Below are 18,026 nucleotides of genomic sequence, written 5' to 3'. Positions count from 1 at the left end.
AATTAAATAAGACTATCAAAAATATGCCAATCAAAGTTAAATTAATTATGTATAATTAAGTACAGTGGTTTCAATATAACTAAAATCAGAGTCAGAAAAACGATACATTTAGATGTATTTTTGTCCGTACAAGCCCTGACGTTGGTCTCATTGTTTTAGTTCTAAATATTTTAACAGCGTGTTTCCCAATGCCATGTTGGTTACATGTATATATTTGAATCAATTTTATGATCTTTTTTGTTAAACGCAGTCAAAAAAAATAATTTTGTTTTGTTTTATTTCATATTGTTTATTACATTTTGAGTTGTCTTCAAAAATAAAATAATGCAAAATGTAACAACGAAAAAGGACGTTATTACATTTTGCGTTGATCTCGACGTAAAATGTAATAACGCAAAATGTCATAATCTAAAAACCGTGTTATTACATTTTGCGTTATTACATTTTGCATTGATCTCGACGCAAAATGTAATAACGCAAAATGTAATAATCAAGGTTTATTAGATTTCGCGTTGTTATTACATTTCGCGTTGTAACAATGCTCTACGTATGAACAGTTTCTAAAACGAGGTAAGTTATTGACAGACAAGTTGATGAAACAAGAATATCAGCAGTCTCGTTTAAAGTCATCATTTCGTAAGTTCTTTGGTCGATACAATGACCTTGTCAGCAAATACAATTTATCATTGGGTCAAATACTGACTGACGTTTTTCATACTAATTGTTAGTCCATTATTTATACACTGAATTGACGACGGATATTTCCCGATCACGACAAGGAGCACATGCCGGGTGTGACCGGTCGGTAGGGGATGCTCACTCCTCTATTACACCTGATCCCACCTCTGATGTTTTAAAGGTTCATGTTTGCTCTGCTCCTGTTTTGTGGACTTTGTGGACTTTGATATTGAATACTGTTCATTATCTCCATATCTTTTACAGTCGCATTAAAAATTAATTGTGACAACAAAAATAGTTTCAAATCACTTGGCATAATCAATTTTTTGATAGAGGAGTTAAAATTGTCCTATTTATTCACAAAATAACAAAAAGGGGGCTGTGAAGTAATTTTTAAATATTACTTAGAAAGTGCTAATTTTAAGCTTAATTCGGGCTTTTTGCAAGGACTTTCATGATATATTTTAACAATTTTGTGATTGAATTCATGACAGTTAATTTGATATATACTTTAGGACCAACAAAGAACATTTAACTGTACAAAATTACTCTGTGTGCAGCCTGCATATAAAACTAGGAATCCAAACTTAACAATACTGATAATAAAACTAAAATTTAGTTCGGAATTTATGTGGATTGTTGCGATTATTGGGCTGAATAGAAGAGTCCCCAAGGTGTATGCATTCCAAAAGGATGTTACCTTTACTTTGATTGTTAATGATTTTTGTTAGGTCTCCTTCATTGTATGTAAAACGTAACAATATTTGATTTTTTCCATTTGCATTGGCTTGTTTTTCATTTGTATTGTATGATTTTTATTTGTTTGATATAATTTTCTAATTGTATTACAATTGTATTATATAATTTTTCATTTGCATAATTTTAGTTTTTATTCTATAATTTGTTTTGAATAATATTTTGAATAATATTTATGTATTGTATAACTTATATTTGTATTCTATAATTCTCTATTAGCATTGTATATTTCTTTATTTGTAGTAAATTTTTTTTTCTTTATTCTACCATTTTCCATTCGCATTGTATCATTTGTTATTTATGTTGTAAAAATGCTTATTTTTGATTTTTCAATTGTATTGTATAACGAGGATTATTTATTTATTTCCTTATTTCATTGGGTTCCATTTGCGTTCATGTTAGAAGACAGTCATTTTAATCTGAATAGTAGCACTGCCACTTGGCAGATACTGTACATTGGCAAATAATCACGAATGGTTTAATTTCGCTATGTTCGCGATTTATCATTTTTCCGCGAAATTAAACCCATCGTGAATATTAATATTAGTTTTTAAAACCGCTTAAATGGTTATAGGAAATTTTGAATTAATTTCTTGCAGAGTGAAATTAAAACCATCGCAATTCGTACTTTTTGAGATATCGTTAAATTTTAACACCGTGGAATTAAAACGACTTACAGTATATTATATGTCCTTAGAAATGTTGATTGATTAAATGAATAATATCAATCTGACCTCGAGTAGTAGTACTTACCCTCCTCCCCACCCCATTAAAAATTCCCCTTTTCCTTTTTTTTTCTTGTCTCTGGTCATATTTGAAATAAATATTTTCTCATGCAAGAGAATGAAAATAAATAACCGGTTTCTGCAAACACCTCCACCTGAGAATTAGAATATTTTATAAAGAAAATACACATTTTTTAACATCGGTTTTACATTTATTATCATATCTACATTTGCAAATATTTTCCTTTATATAACACCACTGAAAGCACTGTTGATGTTGACATGACGAAAGAAATATAATCTATCATGCTGTAAAATCTCTTTTATTATAGTATTTCAACTTGAAATTTTATTTAGCCATTCCTAATTTAGAACATTAAATTTCTTCACATGCATTGATCAATCAACTTATTTGTAAATATGCACAATTGGCGATGGTCTAAATAGTCTTAAAACATTGCCATACATGGCTTTCAAGTGGGCTTTGATAATGAATACATCAGACACAAAAATGATCATGAAAACTAATCCAAGAAGACAACCTCCCAGAATTCCTATTCCTTTTGATGACTTCCGGTAGTCGGTTGCACTCTCTTTCTTACGGATACTTGACGAGAGGTTCCGAACTGCCACCTCTCCTGCAGACCTAGCTTTTTGCAGCACTGGTCTCATGATGTTCAGCACTTCTTCCGGTGAGTAGTCGTTCAGAAATTCCCATTTACTTACTCTGGGTTCCTCCTTGTCTGAAAAACGATTAATATGCATTGCGTTATCAACATGTAGGATATACCTTGCTATCTGCCCAATCAAAGTTGTAGAAATTCATAAACATTTAAAGAATGTTCTACAATGAAAACAAATTGCGCAAATTTCTACGTATATCATTTTTAAATTTCCTACATGAACACTAAGAAGTTATGTGACTTATTCAGGATACGTACGATAAAATCCTAAAACGGCGATACGATCTACCATTAACAACGCGTTATCTAGAGAGGGAAAAAATATAACATTAATATGGTAATAATATTACCAAGAAATAAACAAAATCTATGGTTTTTCCATCCCAAAAAATAAGAAAGAAGAAAAGTTCACTTTTTTGCATAAATGAGTATTTTTTCATGGAAAGTTGACTTTTGGTACATCTAAAGGAGAGTCAGAAAGAAAATTTCACATTTTTGTGACGGAAATTACAAAGATGCTATGTAATACTTGATATTCAAAGGATTTACCTGCTAGTTCATACAAAGTTAGACTTCCTTTAGTTTCCAAACCAGATAAGCTAAAGGTCATTTTTTGTGCTCGAAAGCATGTTTTAAACCATTGCATACCAATGTCATTGGAAAAATCAATCTGAAAATAATGTTATTCAAAATATAATTTATAAGCTCTCGAATGACAACGAAATAGTGTCTGATATATACATTCTGATTACTACAGAAATTACAAATATAAACAAATTTTGATTTTTTTAATTCTTCTTACAGGGAAAGTCTCCTCATCGCTCTCTGCAATGATCATCTCTATTTTGGGTCTTTCATTTGTTATACTTGTCAAATTAATTCCACAAATCATCTTTTCTTCTGTGAAGTTGGCGACGTACTGAAATGAAGTTCCCTGCTAAAAAAAGTCATTAAATTTCATATTTTTTTTCCAGAATGAACGCCCTCTCTTTGATATAACCGATTTTAACGAAAGATATTAAAATATACTTCATAAAACTTGTCAAAGAAGTAAACATTACCTGTCAACGACATTTACATGTACGTCATGGTATTTACTGTTTTAAAGCAAGTTTCCACATAATTAACAACAACATCGTTATATACACAATGAAACCGAAGAGTACCAAAATTCAGTAACATTGAAATAAATAAACATTAACAAATCATAATAAAACAAGCATTAAAGATTTTATGATTAAATTTTAATATAAAACAATGTAATTCTTCCGTTATTTTACTTCTGCATAGGTGATCATAATTATACTTATAAATCAACAATGGGGAAAACATAGAAATATGTAATACGACTTCGAAATTGTAATTGATTATAAGACTTGGCATTAACATGTATTTCTCAGAAACGTGAATCATGACCCGTTGTTTTACAATGAACTGATTTTCGTCAAAAAATTCATACTTTTTTCAGAAGAAACGTCCATTCTTTTATTCAACTGGTCATGGTTTGAAAGAAAAGTTTTTTTGAATCATTGAGTAAACAAAACATACTACAAACAATATAAATCTGTTTATTTTTATGTGGGAATAGGTGCAAAGGAGGAGTAAGCATCTACTGTCGACCGATCACGCCCTCTGTTAGCTGCGTCCTATGAACTGATCAAGTAGGTCTTATATTCCTGCATATAAACTTATCACTTAGACTGATTTTTTTTTATCAAACGAATTGTTATATGCCAATCCTGACAATGGGTACACGGTGGGTGTGACCTGGGATGCCAACTCAACCATGGGACCTGATCCCATCTGTCATGGTTCTGGATGTCCCTGTTTGCTCTTCTCCCGATTTGTATTGCTTACATAGACCATGAGCTTCAATACAATTCGTCATCTCCCGGAATGAAATTAATAAGATTTAAAGTCTTAAATAAAAGGAATCATTAATAAATCAAGATAAAAACCTTTTAACCACATCAAGAAATACATTAATGTTTAAATTAAATATATTTTGTGAAATATATTTTGCAAAATATATTTTGTGAAATGTATTTTGCAATATTATAATACATCACAATTATGAACAAGTTACACTTACTTCAAAGCATAAATTAGGGACAAAAAATAATATGCGAATGTCAGTATCAAACAAAATGAATATAAAATCACTGAAATTAATTACTACCGGTATATCTAAACACATCTAAACATACAGATAGATAAACTGGCAGGAAAAATTATAAACAGAAAGACTGTTGAACAATAAAAAAGATGAAAAGTCAGACACACAGATAGAGTTATACCTTGTCATTTTGTACTTCTAGCGTAAAGCCTTGAACCCTCCTCATTCCGTAATTTGGCTCTAACAAAATAATGGGAAATTAGTTCATCTAATATCAACTTCAACTATTTTCTCTCAGTCATATTTTATTTATGTGCTTTATCACAGAAACGTTTAGATTCTCTAGAAATTAAAAATCGCAACATTAAGTATTGCATTGTTGTGGCATATTTCTCGCTATTCTCTATTTACAATAAGAATTGCATGGAATTCAAACCTCATAGATTTACACTAATTTTTTTTCTAGAGGGTTATCAAAAATATTTCTCGCTAGATCTGCTATATTCTGCTGCTGTAATTTCTCACTCTCCTGGTTATATCGTCCTGTACATACTTGATAGGGTTGAGGTCGCGGGATTAAAATGCTAGCTAACCGATTTTTTTAGCGTTGCAAACAATAAAAAAAAACTTATATAAAGTCTCCTAACTTTTTCTGTTTTTTTTTTCAATACAGTTTAGCTTCTGAAGGGATTAGTATGCGTCCCAAAATGTGCAGTGCAGTTGCACAAGCGGTTGCATTCCTAACACAATGGTGAGTATATTTCTCATACTCATAAACTGGATCTTTATCTGTGTCACGACGAAGGCCGTCAAAAGCATTAGATCATTTACACCAGTTCCATTGAATTTCCAGATAAACCTTGGGATCTTTATGTAGTCTCTGTGAAACATCTAAATTGACTAATAATAATTGTTGTGATTTAAAATAAGCTTTTGACATTCCTTCGGATGTTATTTTTACAGGATTTAAGAAACATGGTGAAAGAAAACAAGTCACATCATAGATTGGACCAAGTCATAATCTTAATTACGTTGCAAAGAAGGCAGTGAAGTTTAATTTGAATCCCTAAACATCCCTTAGAAGATTTGTAAAATAATTATAACAATTAAACACTTGGCAAAAGATTACGAAAGTTGTGCAAATGGAAACAATTAAAGATAATTAAATAAAGATAAGGTGAGTTCTGGTACTTGAATGGGAGTATGGAAAATGAACCCTCTCTTGAGTAATTTATGAAATACCGCCGGGTCACAGTGAGAAATACTGTACTTATGAGGATTTGAATGAAAAAGTTGATGCTATATATATGCGGAACACAGGACTAACAATAAGTATAAAATAAGCAAAAATATGACCCAATGCTAGGTTGTATTTGTTAACAAGGTAATAATAGCGACAATAGATTTAGCCAAATAAGTTTAAATACTTCTAACATGTAGTATATGTAAGTAAACTCCAGACTTGTCGTACTACGAACATACCCTTGAACATCGAATACGTTGAGAGATGTATACACCATATGCAAGTGATAAAGACATGAATAATTATATCCTTTATCACCTGCATAAATAAATGAAGTAAACAATGCAATTGACTCATGATCACAAAACCGCTTCTTTATGTGTGAAAAAGACATTCATCAGAAGGACAGAGACGATAGTCGAGAAGATTTTGAAAACTTCTAGTCGGATGAAAATTGAACAAAAACGAACATATTTAAACTTTATCAATTCCTCAAGTAAATATTAGCTGAAAAAAATATAAATTAAAGTCAGCTACATGCATCACTTATTTTCAAAAATGCATTTCACTTAAAGAACATAAAATACAAAGTGTGTATTGAACCTTTTTATGCGGTAAGTAAAATTCTTTTCCGATAGTAAATGATAAGCAACTTTATTATATTATTAAAAATATGAAGAACATATATATTTTTAAATGTTCAATTTATGAAAGTAAATATATTGTGTATATCGTAATTTAAAAATCGAAAAAAACATTCTGATTTAAATCTATTTAATGTTTAGAAAACCTTTAATTCTGAATAACCTTTCCCACCTCAATCCCATTACACCATAACTTAAACTTATATGTATAGAGCAGTCTGGTCCCACGTGCTGCGATAAGTAAAGTTTACAAATGAAACATTATATAAGCTCGTTTATCATACAAAGTTTTTTTTACCATCGATAGTCAGCAAATCATCTAATTATGGAACAGATGTAGCAGATTCTGTCATGCCTTTAATTTGAAGTTTACAGGGTTTATCTCGTCGGCGTATGAATGATAGTAATTATTGTTAATTGATACCACATTGTTCATATATCTAAATGTCGAGTAAAAGTTTTTGAAGAGATTCTGCTTAACTGGAATATTAAAACAGGCTATCGTATAAAAGGGGAAAAAAATTAGTGTCCATCGATATTCCGACTTTTTTTTTTTGAAGACCTAGCATCCAAAGATTACGTCAACTTCAGTGTAATTGTACGATCAGAGTGGCTTTTTCATTAAGTAATTTTATAGATGACAGATGGGAATTTTCAAGAACAATAAGTTCGATGAAGTAATTTTCTATATGTATTATTTTAAAAATGTAGAAGCGATGCAGCAATATAAAGGAAATTTTTATGTTCCTAAAATTTAACAATTTTATTAAATCGTAATTAATTTTATGGTCAACATGCATGAATCTATGCAGCCTTCATGCAATTTGTCGGCGGGCAGTTAATGGTTACACTGAACGATTTAAAATTCGACATGCATATGGCATAAATCGAAGTAAACATATATCCAAGGTTTTTTAACTTCAAGGATCGATAATAAAACAAGTTATAAAACCATTCTTATGAATGTCGTGAGATAGTAGATGAATAAAATTTGTAAAAATATACTTTGACTTACCTTGTGTCTGCAAGTTACTAATATGAAATCGGCATTTTTCCTGAAAGTAAAAAAATTGTTCCTGATCATTATTAGAAAGAAAAATTACAAGGGCAACGGAGCGCCCCTTCTTAAAAGAGCATTGAAATATATTAAGACATCGAGTCCGATGCAATTTACATCAATTCCGTCACGCACGCAAGGACAAACAAACCAACACACCCTTACTCCTAAGCGGGTTGCTATTACTCCTCCGACTCCGTTGAGAAGGGATAAAAATATCAATAATTGGTTTCTATATTTTTTCAGATCATAATGCCATTTTGAACTAGTTGCGTTCAATTTTGTGCATGTAACTCACATTGCAATGTTGTGCTGAGTAATTTATCGTGCAATTAGTCTGACAATTTCTCTGAAATATAAAAAAAAAAAACAACAAATGTCAAAAGCAAATTAAAAGAAATAAATTTTGCATTTTGTATGAATTTATTGACTGAGATTTTTTAAAATTTCCTAGTCTCTACTCTAAGAGAGATACCTCTCCGCATTGTGGTCTACCGGTACCCTTTTAAGCTATTCTTACAGATAAATGTCTCCAGTTTTAGTAGAATTTGTCGCTTTTCTGTTTTTCTTTTTTTTTCAGAATGTAGTTAAGGTGTATGCTTTATGGCAGAGTGAGGCGTTAATCATTAAGTCGCGGGTTTATATAAAACTTCCGAAATGATGATTTAATACGAGACCGCTAATATTCTTGTTTCACCTATTTGTTTTAGAAATTTTCTTATGTACAGCATGCTCTTGAGTACGTAGGTGAATAAGGTTTATTGCTGCATAAGTAAGGGATGTTGACGATTGAAATGTTGAAGGCATTTAAATTGTCATTAGGCTTTGTTGTTTGATTACCATTAACGTCTTTATCAAGTAAATTATCAAAGTATGAAAGAGGTCAGACTCTGTGGTATCTTTTATCTAAAGCTCACCAGGATATATCTTGTCGACAAAAGAATGGAAATAACTACTGTTTATTGACAATTACGTTGTCGATATCCTAAATGTCGAGTTAAGACCACAGCAAGTGTTTTCTTTTTTTCACATATAAGTGGACAATTTCTGCTTTATATGAATATAGAAATAGGTCTGTTAATAACGCGACACAGTTGGTACCCAGATAAATTCCAACAGATTGTTGGAATATAGTATCCAAAAGTCACATACAGAAACTCAAGCATCTTTTTGATGTCAACTTGTGTATACAATCAGAATGTGTTTTAACATAATAATTTTGCAAATGACCAATGACAAGGTATGTAAAAGGATATTGTAGCATATCGTTCTTTGAGAAAAGTCAGTCATAAGAACACTTGTTGCCCTAGCAACAAAAACGTAGCTACTTGTATTTGGTTTTGATATCTTGGTGGGAGTGTATCCGACTTAAAAACACATTAAGTACCAGTTATGTTACTGAGTATTGTTATAAACATTTTATGAAGTTCTAAAAACTTCCCATGAAAAGCGGTAAGACAAAAAAGACCAATAATTTACAAAAGTGTTTTTCTGTAGGACCTATTTTGACCTGCACAATTCTTAAAAGTAATGGCGAGTCCAAACAAAAGAATGTTTCAGAAGTTGATATGAGTTCACATAAAATTTTATGAATCAATTATGCTGACCTCAAAAATCACAGCAACTTCAGTTTCATTGGGTTGCATCGAAGTGCTGCCCTGTAAAAGAATATCTATGTGTTTTACATAATTTAGTGATTTTATTTTAGATTCTTAATTTTTTCATGACTTGCTAATAAGTGTCGTTAATATATATATAATGATTACATAATCAAAATATTTCATATAACATTCATTGTATATTATGTACTTCATTTGGTGGCAATAACAAAAAATATTCACATTTCCAATGTCTTTGTCCAAGATAAAATTACAAATTGTTAATGTACTTTATTTCCCCCATCAATGTATTGGCGCGATTCCAAAAATCCACGTGCAGGGGGGGGGGGGGACAAACAGCTAGTCAGAAGCAGGGCTTGGAGCACGTGGAATCAAAGCATGTAAATATAAGGAATAACTTTCAGATTTTTCAATTTCATGACGATGATAAATCGATTGGCTTGCATGATAATTTTATGCATAAACGCCTTTGGCGTTTATGCAAATTATTACACAAACAATTCGATTGATCACATCATGAAATCGAAAAATAAGACAGTTATTCCTTAATTAAATTCCTTTGTTTAGATTCAAATATAGCATTAACTTTTCATTTGTCTGTATCAACCGGAACTGATATAAATTTATTAAGGTTTACAATGTTTTTCATCTAATCAAAAATTACTTTAATTCTAATTCGTCATTTTTTTTTGGGGGGGGGGAGGGGCGTGGGGGTTACATTTTACAAATATACCATGTCTATTCCTAAATCCTGCAGTAAAATTTTCATAGACGACGTTACTACTAGTGAATTTTGTAGATAAACAAGTTATCTTACAGTTTTCACTACCTTAATCACTTACAAACCCGGGTCCTTCTGATGAGAACGAGGTTCCAGTTGCTAGAATATATCTATAATCTGTTTCAGAAAACCTTTTTTATATGTAAAATATTTAAATGAAACATTATTTCAGCATCTCATTTGAAGTTCAGGCTAGCCATTCAATACGTACATTCCTTCAAAACACGTTTTTATCATCATTTATTTACAACAGCCAATGAAATGCTTGCAGGGTTCTCTTGCATGTAATAGACTCTGTGAGGAAGTATTAAGACAGCGGTAACTGAAGAAATAATATTTCAAAAATTAGATTGACAAAGATTTTGTAATGTACATGGAAATAAATATATAAAATTACCCGGGGACAACAACAGCAACAACCTGTATAATTTTGTTTCAACGGTTGTGGACGCACATCTGAAAAGTAACATGATAGAAAATATATAATCATTAAACACGATTTCGAAACTTTAAAAACTTAATTGTCGTTTTGTTTTTATTGTCTTTTGACATTTATTCTGCTTACTTATCACGTATTCGTTAGGATTTTTAAAAAATGCTTTACGTTGGAAATACATGCATTGAGAAAAGAAGTTTATACATGTATTTAAATTGGCAAGAAATAAACTTTTGCTTTTTCTTCCTCATTTTTACTACTTATTGATTTTTGTAGAAACATTGCATATATAAAATATACCTGTTCCTTTCCAAAAGTATCGTATACAGTTTCCAGCGACCACACTGCTGCAATCGTATTCTTTCTATAAAAAGAAAAACTCGGAATTGTATATGAGGAATGTAGCCAAGGGTATTAAAGGCGCCTGTTATGCAAATTATCCCACGTTACCCACTATTCCTGATGACCTGGCACACTATACTAATTAAACAATACGTGATACCTTAAATAGTTTTAGTAAAAAATTGAAAGATATCTTAATATTAATAATAATTAAAATCATCAAAAATTTATTTCAAAAATTGGGTCACGGAGCAGAGGGAAAATTGAAAACTGTTAACTATTGACTAGTGCATAGGTGTCTGAAACGGGGGGGTTCTTTCAAAGACAGAGATGGTATATAAGCATTCAAAACTGGGGCTTACTTTTTTTGGTGGTTTAGCCTGACCCCCCCAACAATTTCAATTAGCCTACCCACTTTCAATTTGCTTCCGACGCCCATGTAGTATACACATTATAATGTCTGTAGCCATAAATGGCGCGTTATTTTAAATGTTTCAATTTAGCATTGTTCTATTCTTCAAGGTCTATGTAACTCTCAACAATTCAAATTTCTAGAATGATTTTGAGTTTTAGAATGTTAATATATTGGTTCAAATATCTTAATTTCAAAAACTCTAACTGATTTGTTATATTGGAATTTAATATTTTAGTTCAAAAACCTAAATTTTCAAAATTTTAATATTTTAGATTTTAAATGCTCAAACTTCAAATTTTCAAAAACGTTTTTTGTATGTTAAACTTTTGAGTTTTTAATCTTTACGCTCAACAATCTAAAATCTAGTAACAATTTTCGTCTTTTAATTATTAAAAATTTACTTCAAAATTCTAAATCTCAACTTTCAAAACGTTTTGGGTTTTTTGAAATTAAGTATTTTGATTTCAAATTTCAAATAACCAAAACGGTTTGAGTTTTTATAATTTTATTTCAAATATCCAAAATATCAAATTCCAAACCAAGTTTGAATTTTAAAAGAATGCCAAAAGTGCTTGTGGTCAATCAAAAGAGGATTTCGATATTCAAAATATTGAATTGATACAGATATAGTTTCAAAATTCAAATAGGGTCTGGCAATTTGATATTCTGGATATATGAAGTAAAAATCTAAAATTCAAAGTGTTTTGGTTATTTTAAATTTGAATGTTTGAATCAAATTTCTAAATTTTGAAAAATCTAAAGCATTTGAAGAAGGATATGGAGATAACGAACATTATATAATATCAAAGTCCATAAAACAATACACAAAAGAAGCAGTGCAAACACGGACCTCCGGAGGTGGGATCAGGTGCCATGGAGGAGTGAGCATCCCCGCTGACCGGTCACACATGATCGGTATAACGGAAAAATCCGTCGTCAATTCAGTGTATAATTTATGGACTAACAATCATTTTGAAAAACGTCAGTCATCATTTGACCTAATGATCAATTGTATTTGCTGACAAGGTCATTGTATCGACCGTAAAACTTACGAAATGATGACTTTAAACGAGACTGTTCATATCCTTGTTTCATCAACTTGCTTGTCAATAATTTACCTCGTTTTCGAAATTGTTCACACGTAGAGCATGCTCTTGCGTATCAAATCAACTGAGATATATAAACTGCGTATGATGAAGGTATGTTGCTGCATAAGTAAGGAAAGTTGACGATAGAAAAGTTAAAGTCATTACGCTCTTCAAATAGCTTGGTTGTTACATTACCATTAACGTCTTTTTCAAATAAAATCCCCATGTATGAAACAGATGTGTCAGACTCTGGGGTATCTTTTATCTCAAGCTCACCAGGATATATCGTATCGACATAGGAATGGACATTACCATTTTTAATTGACAATACCGTAGAAGTAGAAATTTTAGCGAGGATTTAATTTTGGCATATTAAGCGAGATTGCTGAGATCGCTAAAATTGAACATCGCTAAATATTAATTGCATTTTATTTGTAATAGCTTCTTCAATGTGCATTTTAAAATCGCTAAAATAACACCTCGCTAAAAATAAATTACCAGTTTAAGGACAAATCGCTAAATTTCCGTCTCGCTAAAATTTCCACTTATACGGTACGTCATCGATATAACAATATATATATATATATATATATATATATATATATATATATATATATATATATATATATATATATATATATATATATATATATATATATATATCAGAAGTCCATGAATTCACAGTGGTCGGTATAGTTGTATAGTAAAAATAATTAAAAAGAAAACACAAAGACAACAAAGTGAAGCATTAGCGCATTCATTTAAAAATCTTCAGATGCTTTACAATCAAGTTTTTTAACTGTTAAAAAACTTGATTGTAAAGCATCTGAAGATTTTTAAATGAAAGCGCTAATGCTTTACTTTGTTGTCTTCGTGTTTTCTTTTTAATTATTTTTACTATATATATATATATATATATATATATATATATATATATATATATATATATATATATATATATATATATATATATATATAGAGGAATAGAGGAAACAATTATAGAGTCAAAGTAAAATAACTTAATTCATAGCGTAATAAATAATTAAGTCATGAGACAGTCTATATTAAACTATTTAGGGATGGTTTAAAAATCTTGATAAAATGTTTTTCTTTTTCCCGTCTTTCTAAAAAGTTCTCTGTTTTGAGTTTATAAAAGGGATAAACTGTGAATTGTCCCTGTCCACAAACAGCAAGATGTTCACTGAGTTTTATTTTTCTGTACTCGGGTTGGTTGATATGCTGTCTGTGTATACGTATACGAGTGCGAAGGGCGGTCCCGGTTTCTCCTATTTATAATTCTCCGCATCCAGCGCATGTTATACAATAAATCAGGTTTTTTGATGCACAGGTCATATCTGCATTTACGGTAAATTTCTTATTTCCGAGTGTAAAAGTACTTCCCTCTTTAATATGTCGGCAAGTTCCACAACGTGAATCGGAGCATGTATTGACCGTGTATGAATTCCGTTGCACAATATTCTCCGGAGGTTTTTAGGTTGTCTTTTACTGTTGATAAATTTATATTTTTCCAGCACTTTGGACATTTTCTCATCAGTCTGTAGAAGGTTGTTGAGGTGACGCACTGTAGGAGTAATATTCCTGTTCTTCGGATTGTAGGTAGTTACAAGCGGTAATATTGAGTTATCCGGGTTGTCACTTTTTGAGGAATTAATAAGTGTTTCTCTGTCAATTTCTGTGGCCTTTTTTATCCCGTCCTCAATGATTCCGGAAGGATAACATTGTTCAAGTAAATATTTTTTTCAATTCATTTAGACGTTCATCTCTTGTTTTCTCGTCGCTAACTATTGTGCAGACTCTTCTAGCTAAATTGTACGTGATCGAGCGTTTCGTATGGGTAGGATGACAGGAACTGAAATGAAGATATTGATGGGTGTCCGTCGGTTTGTAGTATATGTCTGTCGAAAGACATTCTCCATCTTTTTTAATTAGGACGTCCAAAAACGGAATACTTTGTAAACTTTCTTCCATTGTGAAGTTGATGTCAGGATCTAGATCATTCATAATATTTAGGAAAGCTGCTAGATTCGCATCGCTGTCATTCCAAATTATAAAACAATCATCGAGGTATCTTTTCCAATTGTTCTTTATATTTTCTGTAGTTTGTTGGTCAAAGTACCGAGTTGTTCTTTCATACATCTTTTCTTCTAGATATCCTAGTGTAAGGGTGGCATAAGTAGGGGCCATTTTCGTTCCCATTGCTTTCCTTTCTTTTGTGCATAATGCTTGTCGTTAAAGGAGAAAGTATTATTTTGCAATACTATCTTACTCGTCTCTAAGATGAAGTCTTTGCTGAAACTCTCATTAATTTTTTGTGGATATTTATCAATCCAGTATTCGAGCGCCTTGACACCAAGATCAGTAGTAATATTAGTGTACAAGTTGGTAACATCCATTGTGACTAGTTTGGCATTATGACTAACATTTTCAGGTAAGATGTCTCAGAAAATCCAGATCATCACGAACATAACTTTTTACTTCTAAGCATAAAGGTTTTAGTAATATGTCCATAAGATGACTCAGTCTTTGTGTGGGAGCATTTGGTCCACCTACGATAGGTCTAAATGTGAGATCTTCCGGGTCGTTACATGTAAAATATGCAGAGTTTTGTATTTTAATCGCTTCCTTTATTGTTTTAGATTTGTGTATCTTAGGAAGTCCATAAAAGGCACTTTCTCTGAAATCAAAATTTATTAAGAAGTCCTCTTCTTTATTTGTTAAACAGGACGTTGTGTTGTGGTTTTTAATCAAGTTTTTGATTCTTCGCATTGTCTTTTTGTCACTGTTTTCTGATATTTCATCGTAAAACTCGCTGTTATTGAGCATTTGTAATATTTTTGATTTGTAGCATTCTGTGTTCATAATCACTACTGCCCCTCCCTTGTCTGCTTCTTTGTTGGAAAAAGAAAAACATTTTATCAAGATTTTTAAACCATCCCTAAATAGTTTAATATAGACTGTCTCATGACTTAATTATTTATTACGCTATGAATTATGTTATTTTACTTTGACTCTATAATTGTTTCCTCTATTAGCATTGTGACGTCATTGTATTGTTGTTGACGTTATCATCAGGTAACGTTATTACGTCACATTTTTGAATTGTAAAACGTCTGAAGAAATAATGAAGAAAGCGCTTACGTTTTACTAACATTGTTGCCTTGTCATTTTTTTTCTAATATTAATTACCGGATACTGTGCTATTTCTTTTCATTTTTGGATATATTCTGACCAGTGACTGAGATGGCGACATGTATGGAAAATCAATATGAGGAAACAGACGATTTATTGAGTGAGATTTTTGCAAGGATAAATTTCATTGAGGAGAAAGTGGACGCATCCATTGAACTGATTAAAAACTTAATCAAGGTAGATGACAGATTCCCTTACCAATCTATGAATGAGGACACGTATGTGAAATCAGTGTTTACACCCAGCGTAAATGATGATCATGTAGTGTATCAGTCACCAAGTGAAATAGTTCAACGACAAGTTAATGAACTTGCTTTACAAAATGAAGCTCGCAAAATTAAACAAACAATGAAAAAAGAATGGAGTAGGAAACTAAATACCAGTAAACAGTTGTATTGGAAGGAAATCAATAATTCTAAGGATGTGGAACAATATGAGAAATGGCTTCATGAAGAAAATCCAACTTTACCTCGCAAATATAGAATTCCAAACATTCGCGGAGAACCCGAGGAACAAACAAAGGCTCGAATCAACGTTGCTATAGAAAGAGTTAAGGGTGAAATAGAATTACTACGCATGAGATCAAGTGTCTCTCAACAAAATGCAATTAACATTGATGAACAAATGAATGCAGCATTACAAGCAAAAGCAACGGGCAGAATCTTGGAGATTCTACTAAGTATTTGGAAATTAGACTGCGAAAAAGAGGAAAAGAAATCCCTTGATAGATGGCGATATAAGGAAATTTGGCTACTTGACTACGTGAGAAAATACGGAAACGGAGCTATTAAGGAAAAATTCACAAAGAGTCTACAACAAAAAAGAACAAGGAGAAAACAGTACCAGTAACTAACTCAAGACAACAGGAATTGAGCTATGCTGAAGCAGCCAGTAGACCAAAAAATCCAAAAAATACATCTAGTTACAAGGAAACATCTCAGCAAATTAACAGAAATTCGTTTCAAATCCCTGCTTCAAAGAATGGGAGAAAAACAGGAAAGATGCAGCATCGAGAAAATATTAATCATTCGACAAAGTTGTATAACAAGAACAAATTCCACCAACCTCAGGGAGGATATTCAACAGAAAAACAATCTTTTAAAAACAAACATCCTGGACAGGGACCCATAAAGTCTTTCAATCCTTCTGGAAACTTAATCAGAAAAAATGGGACAACTTACATAGGAAAGAAATCCTCACATTATTTTTTAGGAGGAGACAAACAGAGCCAAGGACAAAGATTTCAGCAATACCAATACCTGCAAGGACAGAGGGAAACTTGGGAGCTATAGACCCAAAAGTGATAAACCTGTCAAGTAGGCCATTAAATGCAGCTGAAATAAAGTTATTATCAAAAGGATTAAAATTCACACCAACACCTAGTGATTCTAATCTTCAGGAATTATCTAAGGATATCAAGGAATATACAAGAAAATTAAGACTAGCAGAGTTTTTTCATAAGAATGATGAAGACAAAAACACGTCTGAAAGTGATCTTGTAAGGAACAAATCAAATTTTAATCCAAAGAAAGGAAGGAACAGTCTCCTTGACACTGTTTGTAATACGCTGCAAAATATACCTTTAAGGAATGAAAAAAATAATACAAGAAGTAATTTACGAAAAGAAGAAGAAAAGGCTGTTCAATCACTGACAAACGATTGTTCAATCGTAATCAAAGAAGCAGACAAGGGAGGGGCAGTAGTGATTATAAACACAGAATACTACAAATCAAAAATATTACAAATGCTCAATAACAGCGAGTTTTACAATGAAATATCACAAAACATGACAAAAAGACAATGCGAAAAATCAAAAACTTGATTAAAAACCACAACACAACGTCCTGTTTAACAAATAAAGAAGAGGACTTCTTAATAAATTTTGATTTCAGAGAAAGTGCCTTTTATGGACTTCCTAAGATACACAAATCTAAAACAATAAAGGAAGCGATTAAAATACAAAACTCTGCATATGTTACATGTAACGACCCGGAAGATCTCACATTTAGACCTATCGTAGGTGGACCAAATGCTCCCACACAAAGACTGAGTCATCTCATGGACATATTACTGAAACCTTTATGCTTAGAAGTAAAAAGTTATGTTCGTGATGATCTGGATTTTCTGAGACATCTACCTGAAAATGTTAGTCATAATGCCAAACTAGTCACAATGGATGTTACCAACTTGTACACTAATATTACTACTGATCTTGGTGTCAAGGTGCTCGAAT

The 18,026-nt window shown here is 31.5% G+C and overlaps 1 protein-coding gene across 1 annotated transcript; it reads right to left on the bottom strand.

Annotated features, from left to right (window-relative positions):
• Positions 1–2,546: 2,546 nt before the first annotated feature.
• On the bottom strand, positions 2,547–5,184 carry LOC134232506 (uncharacterized). The gene is made up of 5 exons (XM_062714484.1): positions 5,140–5,184; positions 3,645–3,779; positions 3,392–3,512; positions 3,101–3,148; positions 2,547–2,902 (listed from the first exon to the last, which is right to left on the bottom strand). Exons 1-5 carry the CDS (start codon positions 5,182–5,184, stop codon positions 2,568–2,570), a joined length of 684 nt encoding a protein of 227 aa, XP_062570468.1. The 3' UTR covers positions 2,547–2,567.
• Positions 5,185–18,026: the final 12,842 nt, after the last annotated feature.

Source organism: Saccostrea cucullata, unplaced genomic scaffold (genome assembly GCF_032062105.1).
Source record: "Saccostrea cucullata isolate Sc308-1 unplaced genomic scaffold, CSIRO_AGI_Scuc_v1 ctg4270, whole genome shotgun sequence".
Classification (NCBI taxonomy): Eukaryota; Metazoa; Mollusca; class Bivalvia; order Ostreida; family Ostreidae; genus Saccostrea; species Saccostrea cuccullata.
The sequence above is the reverse complement of the archived record's forward strand: the minus strand, read 5'-3'. Positions and strand labels throughout refer to the sequence as shown.